At 44.8% G+C, this 15182-nt stretch overlaps 1 protein-coding gene across 1 annotated transcript; it reads left to right on the top strand.

The window, feature by feature from the left end:
* Positions 1-10976: 10976 nt before the first annotated feature.
* UCN (urocortin) lies at positions 10977-11536 on the top strand. Its single transcript, XM_044273370.1, has one exon. It carries the CDS (start codon positions 10977-10979, stop codon positions 11469-11471), a length of 495 nt encoding a protein of 164 aa, XP_044129305.1. The 3' UTR covers positions 11472-11536.
* Positions 11537-15182: the final 3646 nt, after the last annotated feature.

The raw sequence follows: 15182 nt of genomic DNA, 5'->3' as shown, positions 1-15182 counted from the left end.
TGATGAATATTGGACTATGTTTTCATTGATTTTATTAATTTCATTTCTGCATTTTAATAATTGTATCTGTGTTTCGTTTCCTCACCATTTTCGAATCTCTGCCCGATCTGCTCTCTCTGTCTCGGTGTACAGTATCCTGGCTGTAAAGGGTTGAGGAGAAATGAACAGGGGGCCCAGGGTTGTCAGGCCTCGTCCTGTGGTGATGATCAAAAGGCTTTGGAGCAGATGATGACCATGTCACTGCGAAGTGTCACAGATTCACACGTCTGGTGGCAATTACATGTGTAAAGTCACACGTTTATGGGCATTTCCTATGACATATGATGACGGGTCTGTCAGCTCAGCTCAGCCCTCTTGGTGGAGGACAGAATCGTCCTGACTCCATGATTCACATCTGATGTCATAATGAGGATGATAAGTAATATACAATGATCCATGAAGGGTGATGAGAAATGGAGAGACCCAAAAGAGAAGATAGTTCAGCAAGTAGAGGGAGGAGAGAGACAGATACAAGATAAGAGAGAACTGAATACAAGATACCGGAGAGACAGGAAATTCACGAGTGACAGTACAAAACATAGGTAAAGAGACAGATACAGAATACTCTAGGACAGGGATGGTGAACTTTTTAGAGACCGAGTGCCCAGACTGTAAACCAAAACCCACTTATTTATTGCCAAGTGCCAACACGGCAATTTACCCTAAATACAGTGGGAATGCGGAAAGTTTGGGCAACCTTGTTAATCGTCATGATTTTACTGTATAATCATTGGTCGTTCCGATAAAAAATGTCCGTTACATATATCATATCGGAGACACACACAGTGATATTTGAGAAGTGAAGTGAAGTTTTATTGGATTTTACAGAAAGTGTGCTATAATTGTTTAAACAAAATTAGGCAGGTGCAGTACATGTGGTCGCTGTTGTTGTCAATTTCATTGATTCCAAAACCTTTGAACTAATTCTTGGAACTCAAATTGGCTTGGTAAGCTCAGTGACCCCTGACCTACATACACAGGTGAATCCAATTATGAGAAAGAGTATTTAGGGGGTCAATTGTAGTTTCCCTCCTCTTTTAATTTTTCTTGAAGAGTAGCAAAACGGGGGGTCTCAAAACACCTCTCAAATGGCCTGAAGACAAAGATTGTTCACCATCATGGTTTAGGGAGAAGGATACAGAAAGCTGTCTCACAGATTTCCGCCGTCTGTTTCCACAGTTAGGAACATATTGGGGAAATGGAAGACCACAGGCTCAGTTCAAGATAAGGCTCGAAGTGGCAGACCAAGAAAAATCTTGGATAGACAGAAGCGACGAATGGTGAGAACAGTCAGAGTCATCCCACAGACCAGCACCAAAGACCTGCAACATTATCTTGCTGCAGATGGAGTCACTGTGCATCGTTCAACCATTCGGCGCACTTTACACAAGGAGATGCTGTATGCAAGAGGGATGCAGAGGAAGACTTTTCTCTCTTGAGGTGGCCTAAAGCACATTTGGACAAGCCAGCTTCATTTTGGAATAAGGTGCTGTGGACTGATGAAACTAAAATTGAGTTATTTGGTCATAACAAGGGGCGTTATGCATGGAGGAAAAAGAGCACAGCATTCCAAGAAAAACACCTGCTACCTACAGTAACATATGGTGGTGGTTCCATCATGCTGTGGGGCTGTGTGGCCAGTGCAGGGACTGGGAATCTTGTCAAAGTTGAGGGACGCATGGATTCCACTCAGTATCAGCAGATTCTGGAGACCAATGTCCAGGAATCAGTGACAAAGCTGAAGCTGCGCCGTGGCTGGATCTTTCAACAAGACAACGACCCTAAACACTGCTCAAAATCCACTAAGGCATTTATGCAGAGGAACAAGTACAACGTTCTGGAATGGCCATCTCAGTCCCCAGACCTGAATATAATTGAAAATCTGTGGTGTGACGTAAAGAGAGCTGTCCATGCTCGGAAGCCATCAAACCTGAATGAACTAAAGATGTTTTGTAAAGAGGAATGGTCCAAAATACCTTCAACCAGAATCCAGACTCTCATTGGAACCTACAGGAAGCGTTTAGAGGCTGTAATTTCTGCGAAAGGAGGATCTACTAAATATTGATTTCATTTCTTTTTTGTGGTGCCCAAATTTATGCACCTGCCTAATTTTGTTTAAACAATTATATCACACTTTCTGGTAATCCAATAAACTTCATTTCACTTCTCAAATATCACTGTGTGTGTCTCCTATATGATATATTTAACTGACAATTTTTATCGTAACAACCAACGATTTATACAGGAAAATCATGACGATTAACAAGGTTGCCCAAACTTTCGCATCCCACTGTACTACAGTCCAATATATTATATCTTCCATGTACTTTATCATTTAGCTATAATACCCTGCCTACATTCAGTGCAGTGCTTGTGCCGTTCATAGTGCGCCCTGCACTGATGAATGGCAGGCGAAGTCTAAGGCATATTGGTACACCATAGACTTTTTGCAGGGAACTGGTGCCCACAGAGAGGGCTCTGAGTGCCGCCTCTGGCACCCGTGCCATAGGTTTGCCACCACTGCTCTAGGAGATACAGTAAAGGCAGGAAATGCAGGGGAGACAGGAGATACAAGGGAGGCAGAAAATGCAGGAGATACTGAGGAGGCAGGAAATGCAGGGGAGACAGGAGGTACAAGGGAGGCAGAAAATGCAGGAGATATTGAGGAGGCCGGAAATGCAGGGGAGACAGGAGGTACAAGGGAGACAGGAAATGCAGGAGATACTGAGGAGGCAGGAAATGCAGGGGAGACAAGCGGTACAGGGGGGCAGGAAATACAGGGGAGGCAGCAAATGCAGGGGAGACAGGGGGCAGGAAATACATAGGACAGGAAATACAGGGGAGGCAGCAAATGCAGGAGATACTGAGGAGGCTGGAAATGCAGGGGAGGCAGGAGGTACAGGGTGGAAGGGAATGCAGGAGATACTGAGGATGCAGGAAATGCAGGGGAGACAGGAGGTACAGGGGGGCAGAAAATGCAGGAGATACTGAGGAGGCAGGAAATTCAGGGGAAACAGGAGGTACAAGGAAGGCAGGAAATGCAGGAGATACTGAGGAGCCAGGAAATGCCGGGGAGACAGGAGACACAAGGGAGACAGGAAATGCAGGAGATACTGAGGAGGCAGGAAATGCAGGGGAGACAAGCGGTACAGGGGGCAGGAAATACAGGGGAGGCAGCAAATGCAGGGGAGACAGGGGGCAGGAAATACATAGGACAGGAAATACAGGGGAGGCAGCAAATGCAGGAGATACTGAGGAGGCTGGAAATGCAGGGGAGGCAGGAGGTACAGGGTGGAAGGGAATGCAGGAGATACTGAGGAGGCAGGAAATGCAGGGGAGATAGGAGGTACAGGGGGGCAGGAAATGCAGGAGATACATGGGAGGCAGCGAATGCAGGGGAGACAGGAGATACAGGGGAGGGATCTGATGGAAGAATATGTATGAACATGATCACAGGTTTTTATAAATGGACTGTTCCATTTGCTCTATGACTTGTACATGTCGCTGCATCCATCAGAATCGGAGAGATAGAGACAGATGGAGCTTATAAGGTACAGAAGACATTGTACTTTCCTGGGACAGACTGCTATGTCTTTGACCTCCCATATACAGTATCAGGCTGTGTAGAAGGTGGGGGTGGATGGACACTGGACTGGGAAGGATGATATCATCAATATGAGACAGTGATGTGACCACCCCCCAGCTGATAGATCACCTCTTCTGCCCCAGAAGATGGCTCTTGCCACCTTCACAGGTTGAGATGATCCTATCCATCCCCCAGATAAGACGATGGCCTAATAAATCTAGGGAAGTCAGTCAACATAGTGGAGTCATGTATACATTTATGACCACCCCACTGCCCTCCATATACCACTAAACCCAACACACACACAAACTGGATGATCAGACACCGAGTCGCTTCCATCAAAGTAATGGAATATTAAATGACTTGACAAACAGTAGATGACGTTCTGCTCTGCGCTCAGGTATAAGGCACATGTACACTAGCTGTCTGTCCAAGGCTGGAGATTACTGAGGTGGGAGCAATGACGGGCTGACCCCATAAGACATTATTTATACCACAATGAGCGCAGTTCACCAATAACCCCCATCATCTTACTCTAGATCTTCCCAGTCTTGAGTCTGGTCCACCCTCCTGCATCACTATGTATAAATATAAAGGTTTATACATGACATTTATCTTATAACATTTTTGTGTCCTCCCACAATTCCTCTGTTCATTCTGCTCTTTCTGGTTGATCAACAGAATGCCAGGGCTACAGTAAAGACTGATACACAAGAGTAGAGGAGAGCATTCAGGTTATGTGTAAAGGTGGGTGAAGTGTAACTATCATTTTTCTATTTTGAATTCATCATGTGACAATATAAATCAGATTCTACTAGAGGGCCCTCATCATCCTCACCTTCTCTCTGATCTCTTATTCTCCTGGTGATCATCTGTGCTGAGGTCTAGGAGACCATGATCACTTGACAACCTGGTAATCAGAAACTGGTTAGAAGACATGACCTCTTAGCCTCCTGGTAATCAGATATGGTGAGGCCCAGGAGACCATGATCTTTTGTGTTCCTGTTGATAAGATGCCAGTGACGTTCAGGATACCATGATCACTTTTCCTCCTGGTGATCAGATGCTGGTAAGGGCCAGCAGACTATGATTGCTAGTCCTCCTGGTGTGTCCTAGAAGACAATGGTCACTTGTCTTCCTGGTGATCAGATGCCGTTGAGATTCAGGAGACTATGGTCACTTGTTCTCCTGCTGATCAGACTGGTAAGGGGTGGAAGACCATGATCACTTCTCCTTATGCTTAACAGATGCTGATGATGGCCAGGAGAACATAGTCACTTGGCCTTCTGGGGATTAGATTCTGGTGACAATTGATAGACCGTAATTGCTAGTGGGACCCAGGAAACCATGATTGTTTGTCCTCCAGGTGATCAGATGCTAGTGATGGATGGAAGACCATAATCACTTGTTCTTCTGGTGATCAGACACTGGTAAAGCTGGGGAGACCAAGTGTGCTTGTACTCCTGGTAATCAGATGCTGATGAGTGATGGAAGACCGTGATCACTTGTGCTCCTAGCTCTTTTGTTCTCCTGGTGATCAGACACTGATGATGGTCAAGAAAACATGATTTATTTTCCTCCTGGTGATCAGATTATGGTGGGACCCAGAAGACACTGGTCACTCTCCTGGTGACCAAACACTGGTAAGACCCAGGAGAGTCTGATCGCTTTACCTCCCGATCAGACTGGTAAGGGCTGGAAGACCATGATCACTTATCCTCTGGTAAGGTCTGGAAAACCTTGCATGTTTGTCTGACTGGTGATCTGATGCTGGTGGGAAGTATATAGACAGGCAGGGGATATACATAGAGACAGTCAGGGTATATATAGAGACAGGCAGGGGATATATAGAGACAGGCAGGGGATATATATATACAGTCCTGATCAAAAGTTTAAGACCACTTGAAAAATGGCAAAAAATCATATTATACCATGGCTGGATCTTAACAAGGTTCCAAGTAGAGCTTCAACATGCAACAAGAAGAAATGGGAGTGAGACTAAACATTTTTTGAGCATTCAATTTATTGAAAATAACGATTAAACTGAAACAGGCTGTTTCTCAGCTGATCCAAATTTTAGGACCACATGCCTTTAAAAGGCCAAATCTGTGCAAAGATGTGGATTCATTGTCATTGTCTGTCATGTAGTCACACATTGTGATGGCAAAAGCAAAAAAACTCTCCCTTTTTGAACGTGGTTGGGTTGTTGAACTGCATAAGCAGGGTCTCTCACAGCGCGCCATCGCTGCTGAGGTGGGACGCAGTAAGACAGTCATTTGGAATTTCTTAAATGATCCTGAGGGTTATGGAACAAAAAAGTCAAGTGGAAGACCCCAAAAAAATTCATCAGCACTGAGCCAATTGGCTGTCCATCAAGACACTGGACAATCCTCAACCCAAATTAAGGCCCTTACTGGTGCTGACTGCAGCCCCATAACCATCAGATGGCTTCTGAGACTGAAGGGCTTCAAAAACAAAAAACATCTTCAAAGACCTTGTCTCCTTGAACGCCACAGAACTGCTCGTTTGGACGAGAGCCCCAAACATGGGACATTCAAAGGTAGAGGAAAGTTTTAATCTCTGATGAGAATTTTTTTTACCTTGATGGTCCTGATGGTTTCCAACGTTACTGGCATGACAACCAGATCCCACCTGAGATGTTTTCTACGCGCCACAGTGCAGGGGGCGCCATAATGGTCTGGGGTGCCTTTTGCTTCAGTGGAACAATGGAGCTTCAGGAAGTGTAGGGGCGTCAAACGGCCGCTGGCTATGTCCAGATGTTGCAGAGAGCATTCCTCATGACTGAGGGCCCTCGTCTGTGTGGTAACGACTGGGTTTTTCAACAGGACAACGCTACAGTACACAATGCCCGCAGGACAAGGGACTTCTTTCAGGAGAATAACATCACTCTTTTGGCCCATCCTGATCTAAATCCAATTGAGAACCTTTGGGGATGGATGGCAAGGGGAGTTTACAAAAATGGACAACAGTTCCAGACAGTAGATGGCCTTCGTGTGGCCGTCTTCACCACTTGGAGAAATGTTCCCACTCACCTCATGGAAACGCTTGCATCAAGCATGCCGAAATGAATGTTGGAAGTAATAAACAATAACGGCGGAGCTACTCATTACTGAGTTCATGTTTGGAAGTTGGATTTCTGTTTTGGAGGGGGTTCGTTTTTTTTTTGGGAGGTGTGGTCCTCACTGTCCCAGCTGACAGGCAGGGGATATATAGAGACAGGCAGGAGATATACAGAGACAGGCAGGGGATATATAGAGACAGGCAGGAGAGATATACAGAGACAGGCAGGAGATATATAGAGACAGGCAGGGGATATACAGAGACAGGCAGGGGATATATAGAGACAGGCAGGGGATATATAGAGACAGGCAGGGGATATATAGAGACAGGCAGGGGATATATAGAGACAGGCAGGGGATATATAGAGACAGGCAGGAGATATACAGAGACAGGCAGGAGATATATAGAGACAGGCAGGGGATATATAGAGACAGGCAGGAGATATACAGAGACAGGCAGGGGATATATAGAGACAGGCAGGGGATATATAGAGACAGGCAGGAGATATACAGAGACAGGCAGGGGATATATAGAGACAGGCAGGGGATATACAGAGACAGGCAGGGGATATATAGAGACAGGCAGGGGATATATAGAGACAGGCAGGAGATATACAGAGACAGGCAGGGGATATATAGAGACAGGCAGGGGATATATAGAGACAGGCAGGGGATATACAGAGACAGGCAGGAGATATACAGAGACAGGCAGGAGATATACAGAGGACAGGCAGGGGATATATAGAGACAGGCAGGAGATATACAGAGACAGGCAGGGGATATCTAGAGACAGGCAGGAGATATATAGAGACAGGCAGTGGATATATAGAGACAGGCAGTAGATATATAGAGACAGGCAGGAGATATACAGAGACAGGCAGGGGATATATAGAGACAGGCAGGAGATATACAGAGACAGGCAGGGGATATATAGAGACAGGCAGGGGATATACAGAGACAGGCAGGGGATATATAGAGACAGGCAGGGGATATATAGAGACAGGCAGGGGATATATAGAGACAGGCAGGAGATATACAGAGACAGGCAGGGGATATACAGAGACATGCAGGGGATATATAGAGACAGGCAGGGGATATACAGAGACAGGCAGGAGATATACAGAGACAGGCAGGAGATATACAGAGACAGGCAGGGGATATATAGAGACAGGCAGGAGATATACAGAGACAGGCAGGGGATATATAGAGACAGGCAGGAGATATATATATATATATATATAGAGAGAGAGAGACAGGCAGGGGATATACAGAGACAGGCAGGAGATATACAGAGACAGGCAGGGGATATATAGAGACAGGCAGGAGATATACAGAGACAGGCAGGGGATATATAGAGACAGGCAGGAGATATATACAGAGACAGGCAGGAGATATACAGAGACAGGCAGGGGATATATAGAGACAGGCAGGGGATATATAGAGACAGGCAGGGGATATATAGAGACAGGCAGGAGATATATACAGAGACAGGCAGGATATATATACAGAGACAGGCAGGGGATATATACAGAGACAGGCAGGGGATATATAGAGACAGGTAGGATATATACAGAGACAGGCAGGGGATATATATAGAGACAGGCAGGGGATATATAGAGGCAGGCAGGAGATATACAGAGACAGGCAGGGGATATATAGAGACAGGCAGGAGATATATAGAGGCAGGCAGAGGATATACAGAGACAGGCAGAGGATATACAGAGACAGGCAGGAGATGTATAGAGAGAGGGAGGGATGAGATCAGTCTCTGTCTTGGCAATGAGTGAGAATAATATTATATATCAGTGGGAGAGGGGGTTACATTTTGGGGGTCCCGCCCACCCCCCCTTCACTGTCTCTATTGGGGGGGCTCCAGTCTCTGAGGTGACAGTGCAGTCTCAGCTCTGATGTCTCCTCCTGTCTCTGCTGATGTCACTGAGGACTGAGATATAAGGAGCAGCCACAGAGGAGGCGCAGAGGAGCACAGCTGCAGCTCAGCCAGGTAAGAGGGCTCCTTACATACTCTGTGCTGCTGGGGGATGGCTATATATTCTGAGGTGTGCTTATATACTCTGTGCTGCTGGGGGATGGCTATATACTCTGAGGTGTGCTTATATACTCTGTGCTGCTGGGGGATGGCTCTATACTCTGAGGTGTGCTTATATACTCTGTGCTGCTGTGGGATCCCTATATATTGGGCTGCTGGAAAAAGAAGATGGAGATGCTTTTATATTGTGTGGTGCAGAGATGATGTGGGTTACCAGCTCTCTATAGATCATTGAGAACACTGAGCTCTCTATAGATTATTGATAACACTGAGCTCTCTATAGATTATTGATAACACTGAGCTCTCTATAGATTATTGATAACCCTGAGCTCTCTATAGATTATTGGATTATCCTGAGCTATCTATAGACTATTGGATTATCCTGAGCTATCTATAGATTATTGGATTATCCTGAGCTATCTATAGACTATTGGATTATCGATTATCCTGAGCTATCTATAGATTATTGGATTATCCTGAGATCTCTATAGATTATTGGATTATCCTGAGCTATCTATAAACTATTGGATTATCGATTATCCTGAGCTATCTATAGATTATTGATTATCCTAGCTCTCTATAGATTATTGGATTATCCTGAGCTCTCTATAGATTATTGGATTATCCTGAGCTATCTATAGATTATTGGATTATTGATTATCCTGAGCTATCTATAGATTATTGGATTATTGATTATCCTGAGCTATCTATAGATTATTGGATTATCCTGAGCTATCTATATATTATTGGATTATCCTGAGCTATCTATAGACTATTGGATTATCGATTATCCTGAGCTATCTATAGATTATTGATTATCCTAGCTCTCTATAGATTATTGGATTATCCTGAGCTCTCTATAGATTATTGGATTATCCTGAGCTATCTATAGACTATTGGATTATCCTGAGCTATCTATAGATTATTGGATTATCCTGAGCTATCTATAGACTATTGGATTATCCTGAGCTATCTATAGATTATTGGATTATCCTGAGCTATCTATAGACTATTGGATTATCAATTATCCTGAGCTATCTATAGATTATTGATTATCCTAGCTCTCTATAGATTATTGGATTATCCTGAGCTCTCTATAGATTATTGGATTATCCTGAGCTATCTATAGATTATTGGATTATTGATCATCCTGAGCTATCTCTAGATTATTGATTATCCTGAGCTAGCTATAGATTATTGGATTATTGATTATCCTAGCTCTCTATAGATTATTGGATTATCCTGAGCTCTCTATAGATTATTGGATTATCTTGAGCTCTCTATAGATTATTGATAACCCTGAGCTCGCTATAGATTATTGATTATCCTGATCTCTCTATAGATTATTGGATTATCCTGAGCTCTCTATAGATTATTGATAACCCTGAGCTCTCTATAGATTATTGATTATCCTGAGCTCTCTATAAATTATTGATTATCCTAAACTCTCTATAGATTATTGGATTATCCTGAGCTCCCTATAAATTATTGGATTATATTGAGCTCTCTATAGATTATTGATAACCCTGAGCTCTCTATAGATTATTGATCATCCTGAGCTCTCTATAGATTATTGATTATCCTGAGCTCTCTATAGATTATTGATAATCCTGAGCTCTCTATAGATTATTGGATTATCCTGAGCTATCTATAGATTATTAGATTATTGATTATCCTGAGCTATCTATAGATTATTGGATTATCCTGAGCTCTCTATAGATTATTGATAACCCTGAGCTCTCTATAGATTATTGGATTATCCTGAGCTCTCTATAGAGAGCTCAGGATAATCAATAATCTATAGAGAGCTCAGGATAATCCAATAATCTATAGAGAGCTCATGGTTATCAATAATCTATAGAGAGCTCAGGATAATCCAATAATCTATAGAAAGCCTAGGATAATCAATAATCTATAGATAGCTCAGCATTATCAATAATCCAATAATCTATAGAGAGCTCAGGATAATCAATAATCTATAGATTATTGGATTATTGATAATGCTGAGCTATCTATAGATTATTGATTATCCTAGGCTTTCTATAGATTATTGGATTATTGATAATACTGAAATTTCTAGACTATTAGATTATTTATTGAAAATCTGGAGCTCTCTATAGATTATTGGATTATTGATTATACTAAAATCTCTAGATTATTGGATTATTTATTGAAAATCCTGAGCTCTCTATAGATTATTGGATTTTTTCTATTTTAGGTCACCATGAAGGCTGCCTCATCATCGTCAGTCACTCTGCTCGCCTGCTTTCTGATCTTCACAGGACCGGCAGGGGCCCACCCCTTGGAGAGGAGCTACTTTCAGGGCCCCAGGCTCAGTCTCGATGGATTGTTGAGTGATGAGAGCGCCCAGGCTCTGTTATATTTTATAAGGGAAAGAGCGCCGCAGCTGGAGCTAGGTGACCCCCATCTGCAGCTGAGGCTGAACCAGGGGTCGCTCTCCACTGGGCACCAGATGTCATCCCAGGATCTGGCCCCAGTACTCAGCATCCTTCAGACAGTCTTCCAAGAGTCTCGGCCAGAGGAGTCAGCCAGGACCTTCCTGGAGGTGTTTTCTGACCGCCTGAAGAGAGAAGACCCCCCAATCTCCATAGACTTGACTTATCATATCCTCCGGCATATGATTGACATGGCAAAGACTCAGAACCAGAAGCATCAGGCGGAACAGAACCGCATCATATTTGACTCAGTAGGGAAGTAACAAATCTTAGAGCCATCCCAAACAAGAAGAAATGTCCCCTTGATGTCCACAATGTCCTGCAATGACCACACGTGTCTACATGGTGGTAGGGTGGTCTCTGAGCCAGCACACGGACTGATGGGACTGGGGGAGGTATATGGATGAGGGGGGTTGTCCTTTATGTACAGGTCTCCAAATATGAACTTCTGATTTCATTATGGTCTTCACTTCTCTTTGTGTTTTCCTCATGCTGAGATGTTGTAGACACTTCCCACCATGACAGATACCAGCTCTGGTTTCATTGAATTACCCCAATAATGTACATGACCAAGGCCAAAAATATCAATAAACCACAACCCCCACATTCACACATGAGCCAAAACAGGTGTTCAGAAGATGGTGGGACCATAGGGGAACAAATAGGGGAAGGGTGAGAACATCTCTGGGAGGACATTCGCCCCACACATGGATGGGGCACCAGCTTCGGATCCCTCTTCTGAGGCAGATTAATGTTATCTTTATTTTGGGCTACGTCACATGTAATCTCCATAGACATGTAGATAATACTGTAAGCATTGGTCAGGACGTGGAACGCACTCAGTGCCATAGTCCACCCGAGCTGATGTATCCCACTAGAGGTTGTACCATATCATATGCAATAAAGCTGGATGTCAGATATGAGCTTCTTTACCAAACCCAGTGGCATCACTTTACCCAAACCTGGGGACATCACCTTACCAAACATGATGACATCACCTTACCAAACTCAGTGACATCATCATGAAATCGAATACTGTGATTTCACAAATATATGAGTTTAAGAAATAAATGAGACTTGTGTGAAACTGGTGGTTTCTATGTGTTTCGCTGACGGTGTACATGTACCAGACTCTGCTGGACTTTTCCACCACCAATAGTCACTTGACCAAGGGATCCTTAGAATATGACAACCATATTGTCTCTTCATGAAGGGTCAAACAATGATTACTTCTGCTGAAGGATCCCACACCATCATGTGTAGCTGAATACAGAGAAGGCAGCAAAGTGCCGGGTGCCATGTTGTTTTTAATGGTACATACCACAGGGATCGGTATTAAAGGGAGTCACTGTTACTAGTACTGTACCACAGGGGTCATTATTGGATTAGTCACTGTCACTTATGGGGTACCACAGGTCAGTATTGCAGGGGTCACTGTTACTAGTTGGGGTATCACAGGGCTCAGTATTGGAAGAGTCACCATCACTAGTGGGGTACCACAGGGATCAGTATTAGATCAGTCACTGTCACTAGTGGGTTACCAAAAGTGTCAGTATTGGAGGGGTAACTGTTACTAGTGGGGTACCACATGGGTCAATATTGGATCAGTCACTAGTGAGGCACTGCAAGGGTCAGTATTGGAGGGGTCACTGTTCGTAGTGGGGTACCAAAGGGGTCAGTACTGGATAGGTCACTGTCACTAGTGGGGTACCACAGGGGTATGTATTGAAGGGTTCACTCTCACTAGTGGGATACCTCAGGGGTCAATATTGGAGGGGCCACTGTTCCTAGTGGGGTACCAAAGGGGTCAGTACTGGATGGGTCACTGTCACTAGTGGGGTACCACAGGGGTATGTATTGAAGGGTTCACTGTCACTAGTGGAATACCACAGGGGTCAGTATTGGAGGGGTCACTCTCACTAGTGGGGTACCACAGAGGTCAGTATTCAAGAGGTCACTGCCACTAGTGAGGTACCACAGGGATCAGTATTGGATGGGTTTCCCTTCTTTGGTAGAATACCACAGGGATCAGAAGTAAAAGGGTCACCATCACTAGTGTGGTAACACAGAGTTCAGTATTAGAGGGGTCACTGTCACTAATGGGGTACCACGGGTCAGTATTGGAGGAGTTACTGTTACTAGTGGAGTACCACAGGGATCAGTATTGGGGGGGGTCACTGTCACTAATGGGGTACCATATGTCAGTATTGGAGGCATCAGAGTTACTACTACTGGGGCATACTTACCAACATTTAAATTGGTAAAATTGGTGCAGATACGACCTACTCACGGGAACCCCACTGACCCGGCTAGAAACACCTATTTGTGGGCGCGGTTTGTATAAGCACCGCCCATTCTCAGCCCGGGAAAGTGCATATTTGCCGGGACTGTCTCTGAAAATCAGGGACAGTTCCAGCAAATTTGGGACAGTTGGCAGCGGTGCTCGGGAATCACAGGGGTCAGTATTAGAAGAGTCACCATCACTAGTGGGGTACCACAGGGACCAGTATAGGAGGGGTCGCTATCACTAGTGTGGTACCACAGGGGTCAGTATTTGAGGTATTTTCCTTCCTTGATAGGGTACCATAGGGATCAGTATTGGAGGGCTTACTGTTACTGGTAGGGTACCACAGGGATCAGTACTGGGGGGATCACTGTCACTAATGGGGTACAAATGTCATTATTGCAGGGGTCACTGTTACTAGTGGGGTACCACAAGTTTCAATATTGGAAGAGTTACTGTCACTAACAGGGTACCACAGGTCAGTATTGGAGAGGTCACTGTTACTAGTGGGGTACTACAGGGGTCAGTATTGGAGAAGTCATCATCACTAGTAGGGCACCATAGGGGTCAGTATTGGAGAGGTCACTGTTACTAGTGGGTTACCTCAGGGTTCAGTATGGGGGGTCACCGTCAATGGTGAGGTTCCACAGGGGTCAGTATTGGAAGGGTCACCATCATTAATGGTGTACCACCAGGGTACCACAGGGTTCAGTATTGAAAGGGTTACTGTCACTAATGGGGTACCACAGGGGTCGATATTGGAGGGGTCACCATCACCAGTGGGATACCACAGGGGTCAGTATAGGAGAGGTCTTTTACTAATGGGGTACCAAGGTTCAGTATTAAAGGGGTCACTGTTACTAATGGGGTACTACAGGGGTCAGTAATGGAGGAGGAGTCGTCACTAGTGGGGTACCACAGGGGTCAGTATTGGGGGATCACTGTCACTAGTGGGGTACCACAGGGGTCAGTATTGGGGGGATCACTGTCACTAGTGGGGTACCACAGGGGTCAGTATTGGGGGATCACTGTCACTAGTGGGGTACCACAGGGGTCAGTATTGGGGGATCACTGTCACTAGTGGGGTACCACAGGGGTCAGTATTGGAGGGGTCGTCATCACTAGTGGGGTACCACAGGTCAGTATTGGAGGGGTCACTATTACTAGGGGTTACCACAGGGGTCAGTATTGGAGGAGTCACAGTCACTAGTGGGGTACCACAGGGGTCAGTATTGGAGGAGTCATAGTCACTAGTGGGGTACCACAGGGGTCAGTATTGGGGGGATCACTGTCACTAGTGGGGTACCACAGGGGTCAGTATTGGAGGGGTCACCATCACTAATGATGAAAGAGTAAAATCACAAAGCATGGTTATTCTGACTCCGATTGCTGTAATAGCGAGTTATCCCTAGTGAGGCCTCTATGCCTGGCCTGTGTGAGCAGATATAATCACTGCGGACAATCCTCATCAGATAGCTTGAACTCACCAACACTGAGTTTATCCGTGTAAGTTGCTTTATTCTGTAAACCAGATAACAGAGTACAGCAGAACAGATGGATTCCGGTATTGTGCGGTCAAAAGATGATGCTTTAGTAAGCTTACATGAGAATACATGTGTACCTGTTGAATCCCTGGAGCAGTATGAAGAAACAGGAAGTGATGTACACAGAAGAAGGGGTGGGGCAATGA

Source organism: Bufo gargarizans, unplaced genomic scaffold, assembly GCF_014858855.1.
Source record: "Bufo gargarizans isolate SCDJY-AF-19 unplaced genomic scaffold, ASM1485885v1 fragScaff_scaffold_591_pilon, whole genome shotgun sequence".
In the NCBI taxonomy this organism is placed as follows: Eukaryota; Metazoa; Chordata; class Amphibia; order Anura; family Bufonidae; genus Bufo; species Bufo gargarizans.
The sequence above is the reverse complement of the archived record's forward strand: the minus strand, read 5'-3'. Positions and strand labels throughout refer to the sequence as shown.

What these genes read in the sequence shown, in the direction of transcription:
- UCN (XM_044273370.1), top strand. Translation starts at nt 10,977, where the DNA reads ATGAAGGCTGCCTCATCATCGTCAGTCACTCTGCTCGCCTGCTTTCTG.